This window comes from Silurus meridionalis, chromosome 17, assembly GCF_014805685.1.
Source record: "Silurus meridionalis isolate SWU-2019-XX chromosome 17, ASM1480568v1, whole genome shotgun sequence".
NCBI classification, from domain to species: Eukaryota; Metazoa; Chordata; class Actinopteri; order Siluriformes; family Siluridae; genus Silurus; species Silurus meridionalis.
The window spans coordinates 11100626-11119626 of record NC_060900.1 but is presented as its reverse complement, the minus strand read 5'-3'; the positions used below and the strand labels follow the sequence as shown (position 1 = coordinate 11119626).

Sequence of the window (19001 nt, the reverse complement as noted above, 5' to 3'; positions counted from 1 at the left end):
GGATTCAGCTCGCCTTACCGACGTGACGTCACTCCAGCTGTTGACAGTTCTCCCACAGGAAACCCTGAAGGCTGTTGTGACGTCACCCAACCCCCGCCTGTCCTTTCTGTGTGTATGAGTAAGGGAACTTCTAAGGGCGGTGGGTGGACACTGTAGGTGTGACCGTGACCTGATATTATAATTAACGCAACCAGTGCAAATGAGCATAAAAAAAATCTATTTTTTGTGTGTGTGTGGATGCCCTGTGCAGGCCCCTCTTCTGCCCACGTCGCCTCTGCCTAAATCTGCCACTGCCAAGTGGCAATCAAAACAAGTATAAAACAGTATGTGTTCTACCCTGATTCGTGGCTTGCTACGTTTCGTTTATGTTTTATCCACTGATAAATAAAAAGGAATGACTAGTTTTACAAAATGTAGTTAAGTAAAAAGTAAGATATTTGACTTTGAAATGTAGATAAGGTAAAGTAAAAGTCACCCCAAATGGAAATACTTAATAAAGTACAGATACGTATGTAAATTACATTTACTTTGTTACATTTACTTTGTTCGTGTGTGTGTGTGTGTGTGTGTGTGTGTGTGTGTATATATATATATATATATATATATATATATATATATATATATATATATATATATATATATATATATATATATATATATATATAAAATGTATAGACAAGGGGTGGCCTCTGAATGTCATCTATTGGTTTGAACTCTGGGTTTTGCCTGTAAAGACTGTATTTGTTATGTAAAAGGATAAACAAACATGAGGCGCTAACATGAAACCAACACAGGGTTTTTGATTGGATAAAAGCAAGCCATTTTGAATCTGAGAAATTCGATCCAAGCCATTTCAGTACAACTTGGAATGTCCTGAAAAAGTAGCTACTTGTGTACTAACAACAAGACATTGAACAGATTGGGCCCTAAGTAGTTGATGACAGAAACATTGTGGAGCTAAATAAAACCCATAGAATAAACGGTTAGTAAAATTATTGGAAGCTCAGATTGCATTTAGCAAAGAAACACAGACTGAGAAAACAATATTAACCTTTACCAAAATGATAAATAGGCCAGAGTATATAAAAACAAACTCTTTACTTATGGTCCAAATACAGTACTGTAAATGAGCTCACTGGCCAGCTGGGTGGAGGTGGTGTCATGGCTTGGATTGCATAGCTGCTTCTGAATTGGGTTTAATTAATCTTTAATGCCGATATAATAAGCAATAGTATACAGAAACATTCTATCTGCAATTTTACAGCAAAATGCATGCAATCTAATTAGACACTGTCAACACAACAACATGAATTCATCCAGATTTTAACCAGTCACTAAGATTGACTTTTAAAGTAAACTAAATCATAATCCAATTGAGCATGAATAATTGTTATAACACATATCATGGTAAACATCCGGAAATAAAACCTAGAACTATTATTTAAAGCTGGAATTATAATCTAACTTTCTATCTTGAATGCAAATATCTTTAGTGTATAGCAAAAAAAGCAAAATAATTAGGGGTATTTTGTGAAGGAGAAACTGAACTGCAAACTTTCCTCTTAAGTTTAAAATTGGTGTCTGGGACTGTGTAGATAATGTGTGCTTTTGTACTGAATAAATACATAATTAATTGTGTATTTTTTTTTTGTTTGTTTGTTTGCTTTTCAGTTAATTGCAAGACCTTGTAAAATCATGAATACAATTCCAAGATTGTTGTTGCTACTGCTGCCTCTCCACTTTTGTACTTTAGCCGACACTGTAAGTACATGTCTGGTTCTGTTCAGTATAACACAGTTTACCTATCTACTTTAGACCTCAGTATAATACTATAATACAAGAGTAACCATGGTAGCACATATTGTTCTCAGGGTCTACTTTACAGGGAGAGAAGAGGAACACGCATCTATAGAGGTGATTTGCAATTTTATGAACTATGAACTATCTACACCGTTTGCTAAATTTTGCATTTACCATGTATGCTTACACTGCCTCTCCATTTACATCTTAATCAATTGGGACTGAGACAATATTCTTGCTAATGGTCTTATATTAGACCTTTTTTGTTCAATTAGATTATTTAAATGTTGGTAGGTCATCAGAAGAAACACTAATAATTTTGGTTTATTAAGTCATGTATAATTGCCAGGATACTGAGTTACCTGCATACCATTTTGAATACATATGCACAGGTAATGAGATTTTCCAGCAATTTTATCAAATGTATTATTATACGAAACTTGTCATATTTGTTGTGTAGTGGGGGAATATGGGTGGCATGGATGAATAGGGGCACTCACAAAATAGACCAGATAAATTCTTAGAGCAGATGGTGCCAAATGAAACATTGGCTGAAGGGTTAGAGGTAAATTCATCTACTGAGCTATTATAGAGTTTACCTGCCAACCGCATGAAAATGAAAGCTAAAAAACTTTAGCAGTGCTAAAGAGGAAAATCACATTGATACTAGCAGACTAACAGAGTTCAGTATCATTCTCCAGAAAAGGCAAGAGAACAACTGCTCTTTCAGGCAATTATCCATAAAAACTAGCTCTAGTCTCTAGTCTCTAGAGATTATTGATGTGAAAATAAAACATCCTCTTCGGAGAGGTGGATGGGGTATAACAGCAGAAGACTACACCAGGTTCCACATTTGTCAGCCAACAACACAAACACGAAGAGGCTATAGTGGCCAGAGACACACTAATTCAAATATGCTGAAGAGTGCAAAAAGACCAAATTATTATTATTTTTTCAACTGAATGCGGGTGTGTGCGGTAAAATACTCGTGTGTGCGGGTTGCGGGAGAATAAAATCATTTGTGGGACTCCCGCAAAATTGCCTATAAAATATAAAAGAATTTATTAGAAAAATATAAATCTGTTATGTATCTACTGCACAAAAGCAAAATGCCAAATAGAATAAAACAATTTACAGGCACAAGATCGAAAGCGAACTCTCGCGTGGTTCATACGTGGTAGACTACTAGAGCACACTAAGGTAAAATGTCTAAAGCGCGTGTCCATTGATGTTCTATGTTCTGAAAAGTTCCTTGTTCTTGTCCATGTTCATCATTTACACAAAACAGTCAAACTCAAATAAAACTAAACGTTTATTAATTTCAAATCAAAGCAAATTTTATTTGTCACACATACATACAGAGTACGACATGCAGTGAAATGATTTTTATGTCTGTCCGGCATTTAGGCATAAAAAGGAATAGTAAACACCGAGGTACCAGAAACCGTCCACTCTTTCCACTGGGGTCCAGTTGATGTTTAGCGGTTGGTATGAGGGCTTCTGCTTTGTGCTAAAGTCCACTATCAACTCCTTAGTCTTGCTAACGTTCAGGAGAAGATTGTTCTCCTGGCACCATCTCTCCAGGTTTTTAGTCTCCTGTAGGTAGACCGTCTCGTCTTTGTTGGAGATCAGGCCCACCACAACAGTGTTGTCAGCAAACTTGATGATGGTGGTGGAGTTGTAAGTGAGCCACACAGTCATATGTGTACAGTACAGCAGGGTGCTCAGAACACAACCCTGGGGAGCTCCAGTGCTGAGGGTGAGGGTGGATGAGGTGTGTTTGCCCACCCGTACGGCTTGTGGTCTGTCTGTCAGGAAGTTAGAGATCCATTGACACAGCAGCAGGCTGAGTCCCAGGACCTCCAACTTAGAGGTAAGCGTGGAGGGAATTATAGTGTTAAATGCTGAACTGTAGTCCACAAACAGCAATTTTGTATAATTCCCTTTTCTGCAGTCCAGGTGGCTCATCGTAGTGTGGAGAAAATGAGCAATGGCATCCTCAGTAGAGTGGTTCTGCCAGTATGCGAACTGTAGTAGATCCAGTGTGTCTGGTAGTGATGCAGTGATAAAGTCTCTGACCAGTCTTTCGAAGCACTTCATCACTATTGAGGTCAGGACTACAGGGCTAATTTAACTAACGTTGTTCTACGTTTCTTTTTCATATTCAATAGAGAATCAAGTGAAACTAAAAAGCAGAGTAGTGACAAGAAGCAGTGCATTTTAAGTAAAACTGCTTATATGTTTTACCTGTGTGCTTTTGCGGGCGGGAGCCAGACAAACCTTAAATATTGCAGGTGGGAACGGGAGAAAATAACATAATTTTGCGGGAGCGGGCAGGAGCATGCCAGAACCTTGCAGGAGCAGGACTGAAAAATCCATCCCATGCAGGTCTCTATAGCAGACCTCCTCAGACCCAGAAATGAATTTTTGCTATTAGCTGATAGTTCCAGCAATGAACTACTGGTGCTGATTATTTAGCAAAAGTTAAGCAATTAAGTTACACAAATGATAGTAAACAGAACTCTAATTTTTTATTTATTTTTAATTACTCATTATTTATTTATTTTTTATTTACTTTTTGGTTTCAATGGTTACACTTTTTCTGTGTTCCATATCACTCAGAGAATAATAGCATGAACATGTACAGAAAAATATGTACAGAATGCAGTTTGAGAGTGATAGTTTGCCCCATATATTATTCTTATTATGTCATCAATGACTTATCAAGATATAATAAAGCATTGCTCTTCTTTGAAAGTTTAACTGTAAATTTTCAATATTAAATAGTGACAACCAGCCACTACTGGGTATAATGGTGGTATTTATTGCTAATATTGCATCTTACCAATGTATGATGTTTCTGATTATGACACTACATCTGTCATGTTATATATTATGTCTTTTTGTTGTTGAAGTTATTATCATCTATGTAGTTCATACACAGTTTTGTCTTCTGTTTGTGTGTATGTGTTTGTGTGTGTGGATATATATATATAAAATAATGTTGCTATTTTTCTTTGTCCCAGACCGCTGTGTAGACTCAGATTCAGCTGCAGTCAGAGAGATAGGGGAAACTTGGCTACGATGGCGAGGCCAGAAAGTTGAGTATTGCCGCTGTGCCTCAAGAGCAAGAGCACGCTGTCACTACATACCTATAACTAGTGAGTGAAACACATACAAACACACACATGTTATTACATATAGATTTTTATAGAGTTTTATAGTGCATATTGCTTTTAGAAATAGGCATTGACTCAAAGCAAACTTACAGAGAAAATAGATTGAGAATGTAAATTATTAAACACAAAAATGTATCTCTATTTCACCTTGTGGAGAGTTTGCTGGCTCACGAGAAAGAAAGAAGAGATAGGCAACTGTGTAACCAACAACAAAACATTTATTTTGCCATAGCCACACATTTACTTTCACTTTTCAGTGTTAAATACACACAATCAGCTCTGAATCTCTCGCTATATCTCTCAGGGCTCTTTTCTCTTATTTTGTCATCTTTCTTGTGAACTGTAATAAAGGATATTCATTAGTTTAATCACATAATTGTGATTAAACTAATGAACAAACCACCTGCTTCATTCACAAACCAGCGCTCAGCCACGCACCTGCTGCTACATGCCCCACCACCCGGCTCACTCCAGGGAGTCAACTGGTCGGCAGCCGACTCCCGCTGGTGTGAAAGAAAATTGGCCACAGCCATTTCTGCCCCAAGGTCCAAGAACCACCTCAAACTTAAATGGTTGAAGTGCCAGGACACCAACGAGTGAGCCACTATTGTGGGGTGCAGTTCAAAGAGAGAGTAAAGGCCTGTCCCAACACATAGTAATAGAGGGTGAGGACTGCCAATTTGATTGCCATTAAATCATTTTTGATATTGCTGTATCAGCTTTACAACAATTTACAGCATGAGGTACTCCTCCCCTCCACCACCTGGGACAACATGCCCTCCAGCCTCTTGTTCGATGCATCACTCTGTAAAAAAATATGAGAGAAAATTCAGGGTAATACAACATTGGTCTGCCACAGAGTGCAGCTGTTTTCTGTGTGGAAGCCTGATGGCATGAATTGTGCATTAGATCAGATCTGCTGCTCCCTTTTAAGAAAGATCTGACAGAGGGCTGGTGACATCAAAATAATTCGGAAGAAACCTACGATAATAGCAAGCCAGCCCCAGAAACTCCTCACCTCCATTAGTCCTAGACAGGCCTCAGTTGTCTTATCAATTTGGGGACACCACTGCCAGTCACACAAATGGAAAAGATATCTTATCTCCACCCACCCAGTTGCACACTTTTAGTTTTGCTGTTAGTCACCCTCACCTCAATGTTCTCAGGAGCGCTCCTAGGTGTTGTAAATGCTGCTGCCAGTTATTACTATAACTGATTGTTATCTAAGTAGGCAGTCGCATATGCATTGTGAGGGCGGACGATTCAGTCCATGAGATGTTAAAACGTTGTTGGGGCTCAAACAACCCACTCAGAAGTGTGGCAAACGGAGTGGAAAAGGCTGTTTTTTTAATAAGACATTGGAGTCAAGGGTATCTGCCCATATCCCACTCGTTAAATTGAGTGTTTAGTAATTTGTTCTTTCTCTATTTTAATAGTCTGTCTCTCTCTCTCTCTCTCTCTCTCTCTCTCTCTCTCTCCCTCAGGTTGCTATGTATCCAGATGCTACAATGGTGGCACATGTAAGGAGGCTGTGTACTCCAATGACTTCATATGCCTGTGTCCTCCAGGTTTTACTGGACAACAATGTGAGATCAGTTGAGTACAAACAGAAACAAGAACAGAACATATCCCAGTTTGAGCCAAAAACACTGTAACATGACTGTCACACAAAAACGCATTATTCTTTTTGTTTTAGATTTGAATGAAAAATGTGTTAGTGGGCAAGGATCTGATTATCGTGGTACTTGGAGCATCTCCAGCTCTAGTGCTGGGTGTATCAATTGGAACTCAACATTACTCAAAGGGAAAAAATTCACAGCCAGGAAACCAGACACAAGAATCCATGGACTGGGTAATCATAACTACTGCAGGTACTCAGACAAAAAAACAAACAAACAAAAAAATCCTGTTACAGTTTTTTCCAAAAAATAAAAATAAAAAATGTGTTTCTTTAGAAATCCAGATGGGGACTCCAGACCATGGTGCTATATTTTTAAAAAGTCTCAGATTGAGTGGGAATTCTGTTCTATGCCGAACTGTACAGCAGGTGGGACAAAAACACACACATTGGATATAAAAAGTGTACAAGCCCTTATTCAAGCAGGTTTTTGTTGATTAAAACACCATAGTATGAAAATTATTTTTAAACATTAGTTCAATTAATTGCTTAATTTGGAGCACAACCACATGACAAATTGCAGAAGGGTTTGCACTTTTTAACAAATGTTGTTCTTCATTTGAATTGTTGGTTGCTATATCACATTACAGGTAAAAAAAAAAAAAAAATCAGCCACTTTTTGCTTTAAATGTTTTTACAGAGAAAAAAAATGCTAAGTTAGCATCAGTGTGTAGACTTTTAATACAATGTACACACATTTGTTTTGTCTATGTGTCCAATAAATCATTAATTAGAACGTTGTGCCATTAAAAGTAGGTAAGTACTTTATTTCTATAGCACCTTTCTAGAGCAAGCGTCACAAAAGTGCGTTAAATCCAACATAAAATTATTTTACATTGTAAAAGCAAAGAATATTAATAAAACATTCAGAGATGTCTCAAACCCCACTTTATGCAAAAGGCTAAAATAAAAATGGTACAAATCGTGTGCTGTGGTATATAATATAATAATATTATAATAATATAGTAATGGTATATGGTATGGGACATATAGACATATGTTTTCATTCACAAAATAGATTTAGATTAGCTTGGATAATTACAGCTTGGATAATTTGAGTTTTGGTCATGTCCCAAACCATATACCATTACTTTATTGTTATAATATAATCATAATAATGCAAGCTAATACAGTCTAGCTGACCAAACTTTAGCTATTTGGCCATGATGAAATAAAAAATCTTGTTTAAATTATATTGCATTTGCTTTCATGTTAGGCTTATTTTGCAAAAGACATAGCTAAATTGGGATATTATGTCTAAATGTAAACATTTCTGCCAGTTCTGTAATTCTATAAGTTAGAAGATTTCTAGGGAAGGTCTGAAATAGTGCAATAATAGTTAATTGTTAGCAAAACATCGATAATCAATAAATTATATTGCTAAAGTTATATGAAGTTGCAGTTACGATGAGATCAATTGAGAGTTCATCATTAAAAATGATCAGAATGATTACTACTTACAATGTTTGAGATAATGTATTAGTTACTATAGACAAAGAATATAAAGCAGGGGTCACCAACGTGGTGCCTAAAAATAGCGTTTTTTACCCTGTTAAATCATTGTTGATAATTATTGTGAAAAATCATTAACATGATCAGTGTCTTCACATAGATCAGGGGTGTCAAACTCAAGGCCCGCGGGCCAAATCCGGCCCGACGTACAATTATATCCGGCCCGCGAGATGATTTTATAAAGATCTATTATTATTGTTATTAATGTCCCGGCGATATAAAGCGCTGATAAACACAAACTACAGATCCCATAATGCAGCGCTTCAGCTGTCTTACCGAACGCTAGACTACCTGAAAACAGAGTGTTTCAAAACTGATGGGAGTGTATGTTTACTGACACTGGCGGTAAACACGTGTGTCTTATTTGTGGAGCGAATGTGGCGGTAATTAAGGAATTTAATCTAAGACGGAACTACGAGACAAAACATCAGGAGAAGCTAAAAAACCTGAATGCAGAGCAGAAGATACAGAAAGTAGAAGAGTTAAAGAAGAATCTGACATTTTAGCAGACGTTTTTCACCAGAGCAAAATCACCAAGTGAAGCTGGTGTGAAAACAGAGGAATAATCAGAGTCACATCAGCCGGTTATTTACTGAGGGAGAGTTTCTGAAGAGCTGCATGATGAAGCTGTGAGACGTCTGGTGATTGACAGGAGATATTTTTATGGAGAGCAAAAAATTTTAAGTTACTTCAAGTTTAAGTTTATTTATTATAATATATCATAAGAGCAAAGAAATCTGATTGTTTTGATTTGTTGTTATTTTAACGTTTACTTAAAAAGCACAATTATTTATTTATTTTTTTCAGGGGGGTTTTTTGCAGCATGTTCATATTTCTAACTTGTATAATTTTGACAGGAGATATAGTTATGGAGAGAAAAATATTTTAAGTTATTTAAAGTTTAGGTTTATTTATTCTGGAATAATATTCCTGTCTGTATTTATTTATATTTATAATATTTTGGCCCCCTGTGCAATTGAGATTGACATAAATAAATATCATTAATTATTAATAATAACATATAATTAAAGGTAAAATGAGCAAATTTGTTATTTCAGAATTGTGTATCAAACTGGTAGAAGTAGCTCTCAGTGTCAAAAAGGTTGGTGACCCTGCTATAAAGAGACACATAACCAGAGTAAGGATCCAAATACAGAATTTTATCTAAATAAAAATGTGTATGCCAAATCAAAATTGGCTCAAAGACAGTGGCAACAGAAACCATAAACAAAAGTGAGTATCTGGTATGCTTGCATAATACAGTATTGTTATTTTTTTAGACCCTGAACTGAAGTGTGTACGGGGATCAGGTCAGACATATAGAGGAACTCAATCAGTCAGTAAAAGCAACTTTAAGTGTCTGCCATGGGATTCACCTGCAGTCTACCCCAAGTTTTACACAGCCTGGAGGTCAGATGCCAGAGAGCTTGGTCTTGGCAGCCACAGCTACTGTAGGTAAGTAAACACCCAAAGTGTACATACACTTCTAAGCACACACTCAAACACACTCACACAAATCTGAACCCTTCTTGATTAATTTTGTAGTGAAGACCCCTAGTGTTAACATCATCCTCTTTTGAAATAGTGCACATGATACTGTCATTTTGAAAAAACCCTGTAATACAAAAAATATGAAAATTGTATATATAATATGGTAGGGGCTTTAGAAAGGGAGCACTCATTTAACCTATTTAGAACCTCAAAGGGGCCTTGTGAGCTAGGTTGACAGAGAGATAAATAAATAAACTGTTAAGAAAACGTAAAAAAACAATATTGGGTTCTTCCTTTTGGCCTTGCCCTATCACTCTGCACCATCAAGAAGTGTGTCGATCAGATCAGTTAATTGAGATGTCGTTGAGATGTCGTTCTCATTCACATGAAGGTTTTGGCCGAACCCTAAGAAGAGTTTACTTTCTCCATTACAGAGAACCACTTATCTAGGTGTCATAAGGGATTCGACTGCTATGCGCGCACAGCTTTCTCCTGCCCACATTGCGTCCATCTTTATGACCGTCAGGAAGGTCAGAGACTCACTGTCAAGCAGTTTAAAAGACTGCTATGACTTATGGTAGCAGCATCCATTGTGATTCCAATTGGCCTCCTGTTCATGAGACCCCTTCAAGGGTTCTCATGGAAGGTGAATCCCTTCTGTACGATCAAGGTCACGTGGTGAGCCCTACGTGCCTTAGATGTTTGGATGGATCCCAGGCTCCTATCTCTAGGCCCCATGTTAGTAGTCCCCATTTGTTGCATAATGCTTATGACAGATGCGTCCCTTACGGGGTGGGTAGTGGTTATGAGTGGCCGCTCCACCCAAGGTCTATGGGAAGGGCCCTATCTACTATGGCACATCATTTCCTTGAGAGCAGCATATATACTGGGCCAGTTGAGACCCGGAGAATGGCGGCTCCATCCTCGTGTGCTGGCTTAAATCTGGGAGAAATTTTGCGAAGCCCAGGTGGACCTGTTTGTGTCGTAAGAAGCGTTGCACTGTCCCCTATGGTTGTCCCTGGCTCACCCAGCACCTCTAGGTCTGGATGCCAAGGCACAGGCATGGCCGAGGCAGCGTCTGTACGCCACATTTAGCTCCTAAACTGTGGAATAGTCTTCCTAACATTGTTCGGTACGGTGGCCGAGAAGTGCAAAACACATTAACAAATCCGAAAACGAAATAACAAATCCAAAAACAAATTAACAAATTCAAAAACAAAACAACAAATCTGAAAATAAATGTACAAATCCAAAAACAAATTAACACATCCGAAAAGAAATTAACAAATACGAAAACACAACAACAAAATTCAGACAAACCGAAAAAGGTAGGTATTAGTGATGTCCGGTTCGTGAACGAATCGTTCATTTGAACTGGTTCTTTTTAGTGAACCGGTCGAACCAGTTCACCAAATCGGACTGAATCGTTCAAAACAGTTCGCGTCTCAAATCAGCACTAATCAACAAAATTACTGAGGTTACTCACTTTTGAATGTGTATGACCGTCTATCCGAGTCAAAATAAATCAATATCGCTGAGAATGGGGTTCTTCTCTAGTTTCTCCAACAGTACACACATTAAACTGAAACATGCTGCTGAACAAGTGATCATCACTGAGCATGCGCATACCTGCTGATTCCGAGCAGCACACATACTGCTGTTCTCGAGTCACCAGTACTGTATCAAGAACCGTTTCTTTCCGACACGTCCGACATACTACTGATACCAACGAATTGTTGATACTGAGCATGCGCGACCTACCGAGCAGTAAGTGTGCTGTCTGACATTAATACACACACACTCACACTTTTTGGACTCAGAATCAGATGCGTTCGACATACTGTAAAGACTGGTGCTGCGCTGCTGATATATGAGCACAGGTAAGGACTTAAATGAAAAGTAAGTTTATTTACTAACAAATTAAAACATCAACGTTTTGCACATCATTGCCTGTATTGGGTGATTTAGTGCAAAGCATAAATGTAAGGAACATTTCTAGGATGATAATGATGATTTAATTTAAACAGATAAGCTATATGCCCTCATGCAATAGACATGACTTTATTTAAATGTGTTTAGTGTGTATGTTCATCCGCCGAGGTGATATTTGGATATGCATGACGTCATGACGTCATGACGTAAAAGAACTGGTGAACCGTTTTTTTGAACCGGTTCTTTGAAACGAACTGTCCGAAAGAACTGATTCGCAAAAAAGAATCGGACTTCCCATCACTAGTAGGTATAGTTGGTGAATGGAAACTTACCGATCATTGGACGAGACACCTGTCATTTAAAATATACAGGAAGTACAACAGTTTATTTATTTATTTATTTATTTATTTATTTATGTTTTTTTAAGTAATTAACCATATACAAATAACATGGCAACAACAGGTACAATTTACATTACAATACACAGAACAGGTGCATAAAAATACAAATATATACACATATATTTATGGGAAAGAGGGAAAAAATAGATAAAAACATTCAATTTATTATAATAATAATAATAATAACATTTAAGTAAAAAAATAAACAGGGCTATGGATATTCTGTAAATCATATTTTTCTATAAAGGACAAAAGATTCATTGCATTTTTCTTTTTAATCACTTTTAGGGCTTTCGTGAAAGAAATAAACTCATTATAAAAAAAAATGGTGGTTTCACTTTTAAGTATTTCAATTTTGTATATAAAATCTTCCCATCGGAAGTATATTATTAACAAGAAAGTCGTCTTTGTTATTGTTCATTACGAGTCCAAACATAATGTCCTTCACAGTAATTTTACTTAGATGGGGAACCTTTGGGTAAAGCCAGTTATGGATATCAGACCATAAAGCGTCTAAAGTAACAGTCTGCGGAAGGGAAAACATACTGTATGTGTAAAAGTGTAGAAACTAATCTTTATGTCATGATATACTGCAGTATCTCCAACATCACTGCATATGAATGTCCTTCCTCAAAGTTGCTTTGAATTATTTCTATCTTCTCCTTGCCAGTGTTTGTTTTTACTTCTGTTTTTTTCTATATTTAAAGGCACACTAATCGAAATATTAAAATAAAAATGTTTAAAGTAAACTTTACACATGTACAAGAAACAAAGTTATGAGATTCCATACTTCCTGTATATTTTGAATCACAGGTGTCCAACTATACCTACCTTTTCCGGTTTGTCTGAATTTTGTCGTTGTGTTTTCGGATTTGTTCATTTGTTTTCGGATTTGTTGTTTTGTTTTTGCATTTGTTATTTTGTTTTCAGATTTGTTAATGTGTTTTGCACTTCTCGGCCACTGTAGTTCGGGGCTCAGACACACTCTCCCAGTTTAAGTGCAGATTAAAGATGTATCTTTTTAGCAAGGCCTACACATATCATAACCTTGTGCTCTAGTACATCTGATCACATGCACATTATCAACTTGTGCTTGTTAATATTATGAACAGCAGCTACAATAATTCCTCACCACTGATTCTCTTTCTCTATCCATCCCGAGGCATCCTGAGGTTGCACCAGCTCTAGTCGTGTACCACCTCATGAAGATTGTGGACCTTAAAAAAAGTAGATGTGGTGCAGCAATGCTGCTCAGTAGGTGCTCAGACAAGCAGTATCTCAACGATACAACCTGGGGTCTGTCCAGCAGGCAATCATTGATCCAGGAGATCATGGACATGCCCACATGCACACTTTCAATTTTCTTTATTAGAATGAGAGGTTGGATTGTGTTAAAAGTTCTTCTCATTGTATTGGTGGTTGTGTTGTAGTCCAGATGGGAGTGAGCCCTGAAAAATATAAAAGCGCTAACCTGCGGCCTAAGATGGAGCAGCACTAGACTCTTAAAGACCTTTATGGCTTGTGATGTGTGAGGGACATGGGACTGTAGTCATTCAGAGATGAGGACGATATTTTCTTTAAAACAGGAACCGAGCATAATGTTTTCTACAGCCATGGTGCTTTCCTTTGTTGAAGGCTTAGATTGAAGAGTTGCTGGAGAATGCCACACAGCTGGTTAGTGCAGGCTTTCTGTACCCTTGGACTGATTCCATCGGAACAGAAAGCTTTTTACAAGTTTCCAAGTCTTTTGACCTATCCAGGCATGACAGCTAGATGAGGTGGAAGTTGTGATTATCTTTGGTCTGTAGGATGAGGGTGGGTGATCTGTTGTGAGGTCAGCTGGTGAGAAGTGGTGCAGATGTCTGGGTGAGAAAAGTTGTTTGGTCTTGATCTTTGGGGAGTGGGAGAAGAACAGTTATAGTAATGATGATGAGGAAGTGGAGGAAATAGGGTGCAAGGGTATTGTGCTATACCTTTTGAAAAAAATATCCAGTTTGTTTGCAATTTCTAGACTGCCTTCCACAGGCTGTTATTTTCCTATGAAGTCAGTGATCAGCTTTATACCAGCCCACACCTCCTAGCATTGTTTTTTTTAAGCTTTCCTTCCAGCTTCCTTCTATAGGCTTCTTTTTTCTTCCTTAGTCCTTTCAGCTCTTTCTGCACACCCCTCATTTTTCTTTTTTGTCCTTTCGTCTAAGTTGTTTTTGTTCATAAGGTCCTTGGTTGTTCAAGGTTATCAAGAAAGGTTATCAACAACAACAAAAAAGCAGGTCTTCAGAGCTCCTTCCTCCTCTTTTGATAATCTTTTTAATGTTTTCTTTGCCACAGAATGCTTTAGGACAACAGGTCAGTATGTGGGTGACAGTAGAACTAGGTTATGGTCAAACCTTCCCAGTGGTGGCAAAGTAAAAGGTGTATGCGCTCTTCACATTTCTGTACAGGAGATCCAGTCTTCTGTTCTCTTTGGTAACATGGTTAACAAACTTTGGAGTTTGGAGTATCGCAAAAGCTGAGTATATTACGTCACATACCACTTTCCGGTTATCTATAGTGGGATCTCCCCTTGGAAGATAATATTAGCATAAACTAAAAGACAACAGTTCAACATTTGGGTAACAGTGATGCTCCTTCACGGTAGCATGCAACAATTTACACATCTGTTGTTTACAAACAGTGCAACACCCACCACGCCTTTTTTCTTACTACTCAGTCCAGCATCTCTGTTCACCGTTATTTTGTTAATGTTGGGGCTTGAAGTAGTATAATACCCTGTTGCAGCCATGTCTCAGTGTAACAAAGCGTGCTGCATTTCCACTCTCTGGGTCATGCTGCAATAGACTAAGCTTGTCTATTCTATTGCCAAGATACCTAATGTTTCTCATGATGATCATGGAGAATGGAAGCATATAGGTAGCGAAAAACTTTTTATTTATTTATTTATTTTTTAAAAATGCAATATGCAAAATGACAATGCAACAATGCTTTGACAAATGACAAAACGACAATGCAATATTTATATGGAAATGTAATTCTGTATTTCACTACATGTGCAAAGTTATCCCTAAACTTTAAAATTTTTTTACTTTTTCTTATTTGCTTACCTTAATTTTCGTCACAATCTTCACTTCGCCATCTAGCAGCGGTGCCTTGAGCTCTTACCTCAATTTTTTGCTTGAGTAACAAAGCAAAAAATTCGACCGAGTGACCGCTCGTACCTCGGAAAGCTCGTACAATAACGCACTCGTAGGTCAAGGTACCACTGTAGTTGTGAAAGGAAGGAGGAAGACAGTGAACAATGACTTTCTCGGTCGGCTACTGTTTAGATACAAGCCGTTGTAACGCGTTGAGTCTGGGTGAAGGGAGAGCTCACTAAAACTCCAGTTGCAACAGAAATCATATAAGCACAGACAGGTTTCCAAAACTCGTGCTTTTTTATTTTTCTTGGCAACAGCGTTATGGGTTAGTCAAAGAAACGTAGAAATAAGCATCAGAAAATAAAAAGGACATAATCCTCGGTCTCCACACACGCAGTAATACCGGTAAAATGCAGTGGCAGGCTATTCCCAAAATACCGCTATGCTCCTAATACAAGCGCAACATATTGCATTTAGTGTCTTTTGTTAAAGCCTGTGTAAAGGTTATTAGTTCAGTGTAGACAGGTGCGGCTTATTTATGTTAAAAATAAAAATCTTTGTCAAATTCAGTGGGTGCAGCTTATATATGGGTGTGCTTTATAGTCCGGAAATTATGGTAATTGTATGTACCCAACATTTTACAAGTTGCAAAATTAAAATGTATTACCCAGATTGATTTTATATGTGTAAATTGTCCAAGCAGTAGCAAAATTATAATTTAAATCTTATTTGTCCTAAATCACTGTGTGATATTTGTAGCTAAATTCAATGTGTATTTCAAAATCCATTCTAAGCCAAAGGTATAGATAAAAAGGTATCAAAATACTGATTTAAATGTCTTTTTAATGCATTGACGTTTGAAAATGCATTTTTATTTAACACCCCTTATAAATGGATGTAGATTTGAAAATGCTTTCTGAACTGACCACATTTGGTGCTTCAGTGCTTGGGCAGATTTTTGGAGAAACTGCTACAGGGTTTGCTATGACGGAGAGTGGCCGTGGTCAGCTTGTAATGCATTTTCAAATACACATCAACTTTACATCGACTGGCTGGTAAATGAAAATGCATTTTTAAATGTCCTAAGTGTCAATGCATTAAATGCATTTAAATCACAATTTTGCTAACTTTTAGATCTAACTTTGGCTCAGAATGCATTTTGAAATACACACGGAATTTTGCTACAAATATCACACAGTATTATAATGAAAATGCAATCCAAAGTGTCCTAGCCATGATTCTAATTGCATTAAGGACTAACATTTAAATGATCATTTTGCTTCCATTTCTGACATAAATTGATGTGGGCAACTTATAAAGCATTAAAATTAGTATGTAATTTACATATAAAAACTACTGTTGGATATGGCAAATGTAAATTATATAATTTAATTTTCCTTTTGCACCAAACTTTGCACATATGGTAATAGAAAATGTAAACAGAAATACAGAAATACATTTCCATTTTAAATATTGCATTGCCAATTTGAATATTGCATTTTAAACTGAGTTTTTGGAGATATTGTTGCTGCTCCTTTCCTGCTGGTTCTTGAAACAGCAAATTTTAATTAGTTCTATAATTTCTTAGTGAACCTATTCATTCAAATAACAGTAATAGCCTGACATTTCTATTAAGTCTTTTGCTGAATTAACTAAACTCCACAATTGAAAAGACTTTATAAAATATTATACTGAGGATTTGAAAGTTAATGTAAATGATGGTGAGAGTGAATCCCTGTCAATTTATTAAGATTTGAGATTAAGTAAGTTAAGTAATTATAAGATGACATAAAAATGTCATCATGAAGACACTACATAAGATTAGGCCAAATTAAGTACTTTCTTTCGGCTTCTCCCACAGCGGATCATCCGTATTCATGATCCGCATGTTAGATTTTGGCACGTTTTTACGCTGGATGCCCTTCCTAACGCAACCCTCCCTATTTATACGGGCTTGGGACCAGCACTAAGAGTGCACTGGCTTTTGCAACCCTAATGGCTGGGTTCGGTTCCCTGACCGGGAATCGAACCTGGGCCACGACGGTGAGAGCGCCGAATCCTAACCACTAGATCACCAGGGAACCTATTGAGCCAAATTAAGTATTAGGGCAAAATGGCCAATTGATATGAGTGTCCAAGAGGCAGCTTATCTCATGCAACAGAACATATAGATGGAGAAAATATAGATTAGAAATTGTTGAGAAGAATCATTTATAGTCAGCCAGACATTTACATTTATGCAATGTTTCTAATTCGTTTAATTCACAACCTCCAACCAGAAAACACCAAAGAAACATTAAAAGGAGAATTTACACTGATGGGATGAATGATCATAAATTACACAGTTTTTAGATTTTTTTTTATTCAAATATGGTTAACTTAAAAACGTCTCTAGGTTACGTATGTAACCCTAGTTCCCTGAGGGAACGAGACGCTCACGGTGACGTGACGTCACGACCAGGAGTATAAAGCGCATATGAGAGAGGACAGCGGCAGCTTTTGCAAGGGAGAAGGAAGCGCTGCAGGGACGCCGGCGGTGTGGCATAGAGACGCAGCGTCTCGTTCCCTCAGGGAACTAGGGTTACATACGTAACCTAGAGACGTTCCCTTTCAGGAACTCGAGCTGCGTCGAAACGCTTTGGGAATGAGTGTCCAATCACGCCAGACTGACCAGTCCCTGCCTAGTGTGTGTCTGTCATGACAGCTAGAGAAGGAATGAGGGGCCAAGAGTGGCACTGCGGTCTAGGTTATAGAACCGCACAAAAGGCCAGTGGGGTGGACCAACCTGCAGCGTTACACAGGTCTCGGGGGAACTCCAGAGGACCGAGACTCTGAGGCAGCCACACTCCGGGTGGAGAGAGCTCTGACCCCCGAATGGAGCGGGGAGACCAGAGGACCCATAAGATGTGATCGCATCAACAGTGCACCTGCTCAGAGCCTGCTTAACAGCAAGAAAGGGCTCTCTTGGGAGGGCTGTAGCAGACGAGCAGCTAATAGGTCCTTCTCCAAGGGCCCGTCCCGTGGACGTAGGTGTCCAGTGCGCGCACCGGACAAGGCCGGTTCAGTTTCTCCTGGTCTGGGGCCTGGAACAGAGGAGGATAGAATGCCCGTAATCTTATGGGTCATGGGACAACCGATGGCACCTTGGGGATGTAATCCCCTGTACAACCTCGGCTAAGGCTCAAAGGGGGGTTCAGAAAGAGCCCCCAAACGACGGCCAGGTCCCACCTAGGCACTCCATGTTGCACCGGGGGCCTCAGCCTCCGGGTGCCGCGGAGAAAACGCGTTACCATCGGGCCTCGCCCAGAGATGGCCCAGGCCACGGGGGCACGATAGACCGAAATGGCAGATGCGTAGACTTTTAGGGTGGACAGAGCCAACCCCTGGCAACTGTCCCTGGAGGAATTCCAGCACTGAACCAACCGGGCAGTGGACTGGATCCAGCTGGTGGTTCTCACACCACGAGCAGAACAGCTGCCACCTGGCAGCATACGACCTCCTCGTGGAGGGAGCTCTGGAGCGGAGCATGGTCTCTACCACCTCGGAGGAGAGACCAGAACCTCGGAGCTGTGCCCCCTCAGGGGCCACATCCTCCACAGCTCTGGGCGGGGGTGAAATATGGCACCCCCTAACCGGTAAAGGAGACCCCTCCTCAGAGGAATCCTCTACGGAGGATGCTCGAGGAGAGCCACCATGTCTGCGAAACATAGTTTGCGCGGCCACCATGGCGCTACCAGGAGGAGACTGACTCCGTCCCGGCGAACCCTCTCCAGAACTCCCGGAAGCAGCGCGACAGGGGAAGCGTACAGACGCAGCCTCAGCCAAGCCTGAGATATGCTTGCCATTCCCCGGGTCTCAACACCCGCCTCGACAG

General features: G+C 38.9%; 1 protein-coding gene across 2 annotated transcripts in view; it reads left to right on the top strand.

Moving 5' to 3' along the window:
* plat (plasminogen activator, tissue) overlaps window positions 1–19001 on the top strand; it is a 38469-nt gene that overhangs the window by 4562 nt on the left and 14906 nt on the right. For both annotated transcript variants that reach the window (XM_046871490.1, XM_046871491.1), the window contains 7 exons: window positions 1672–1761; window positions 1872–1914; window positions 4827–4961; window positions 6464–6574; window positions 6676–6850; window positions 6935–7026; window positions 9450–9624. In XM_046871490.1, coding sequence (XP_046727446.1) covers window positions 1672–1761; window positions 1872–1914; window positions 4827–4961; window positions 6464–6574; window positions 6676–6850; window positions 6935–7026; window positions 9450–9624 — 821 coding nt within the window. The remainder of the gene's footprint in view (window positions 1–1671; window positions 1762–1871; window positions 1915–4826; window positions 4962–6463; window positions 6575–6675; window positions 6851–6934; window positions 7027–9449; window positions 9625–19001) is intronic.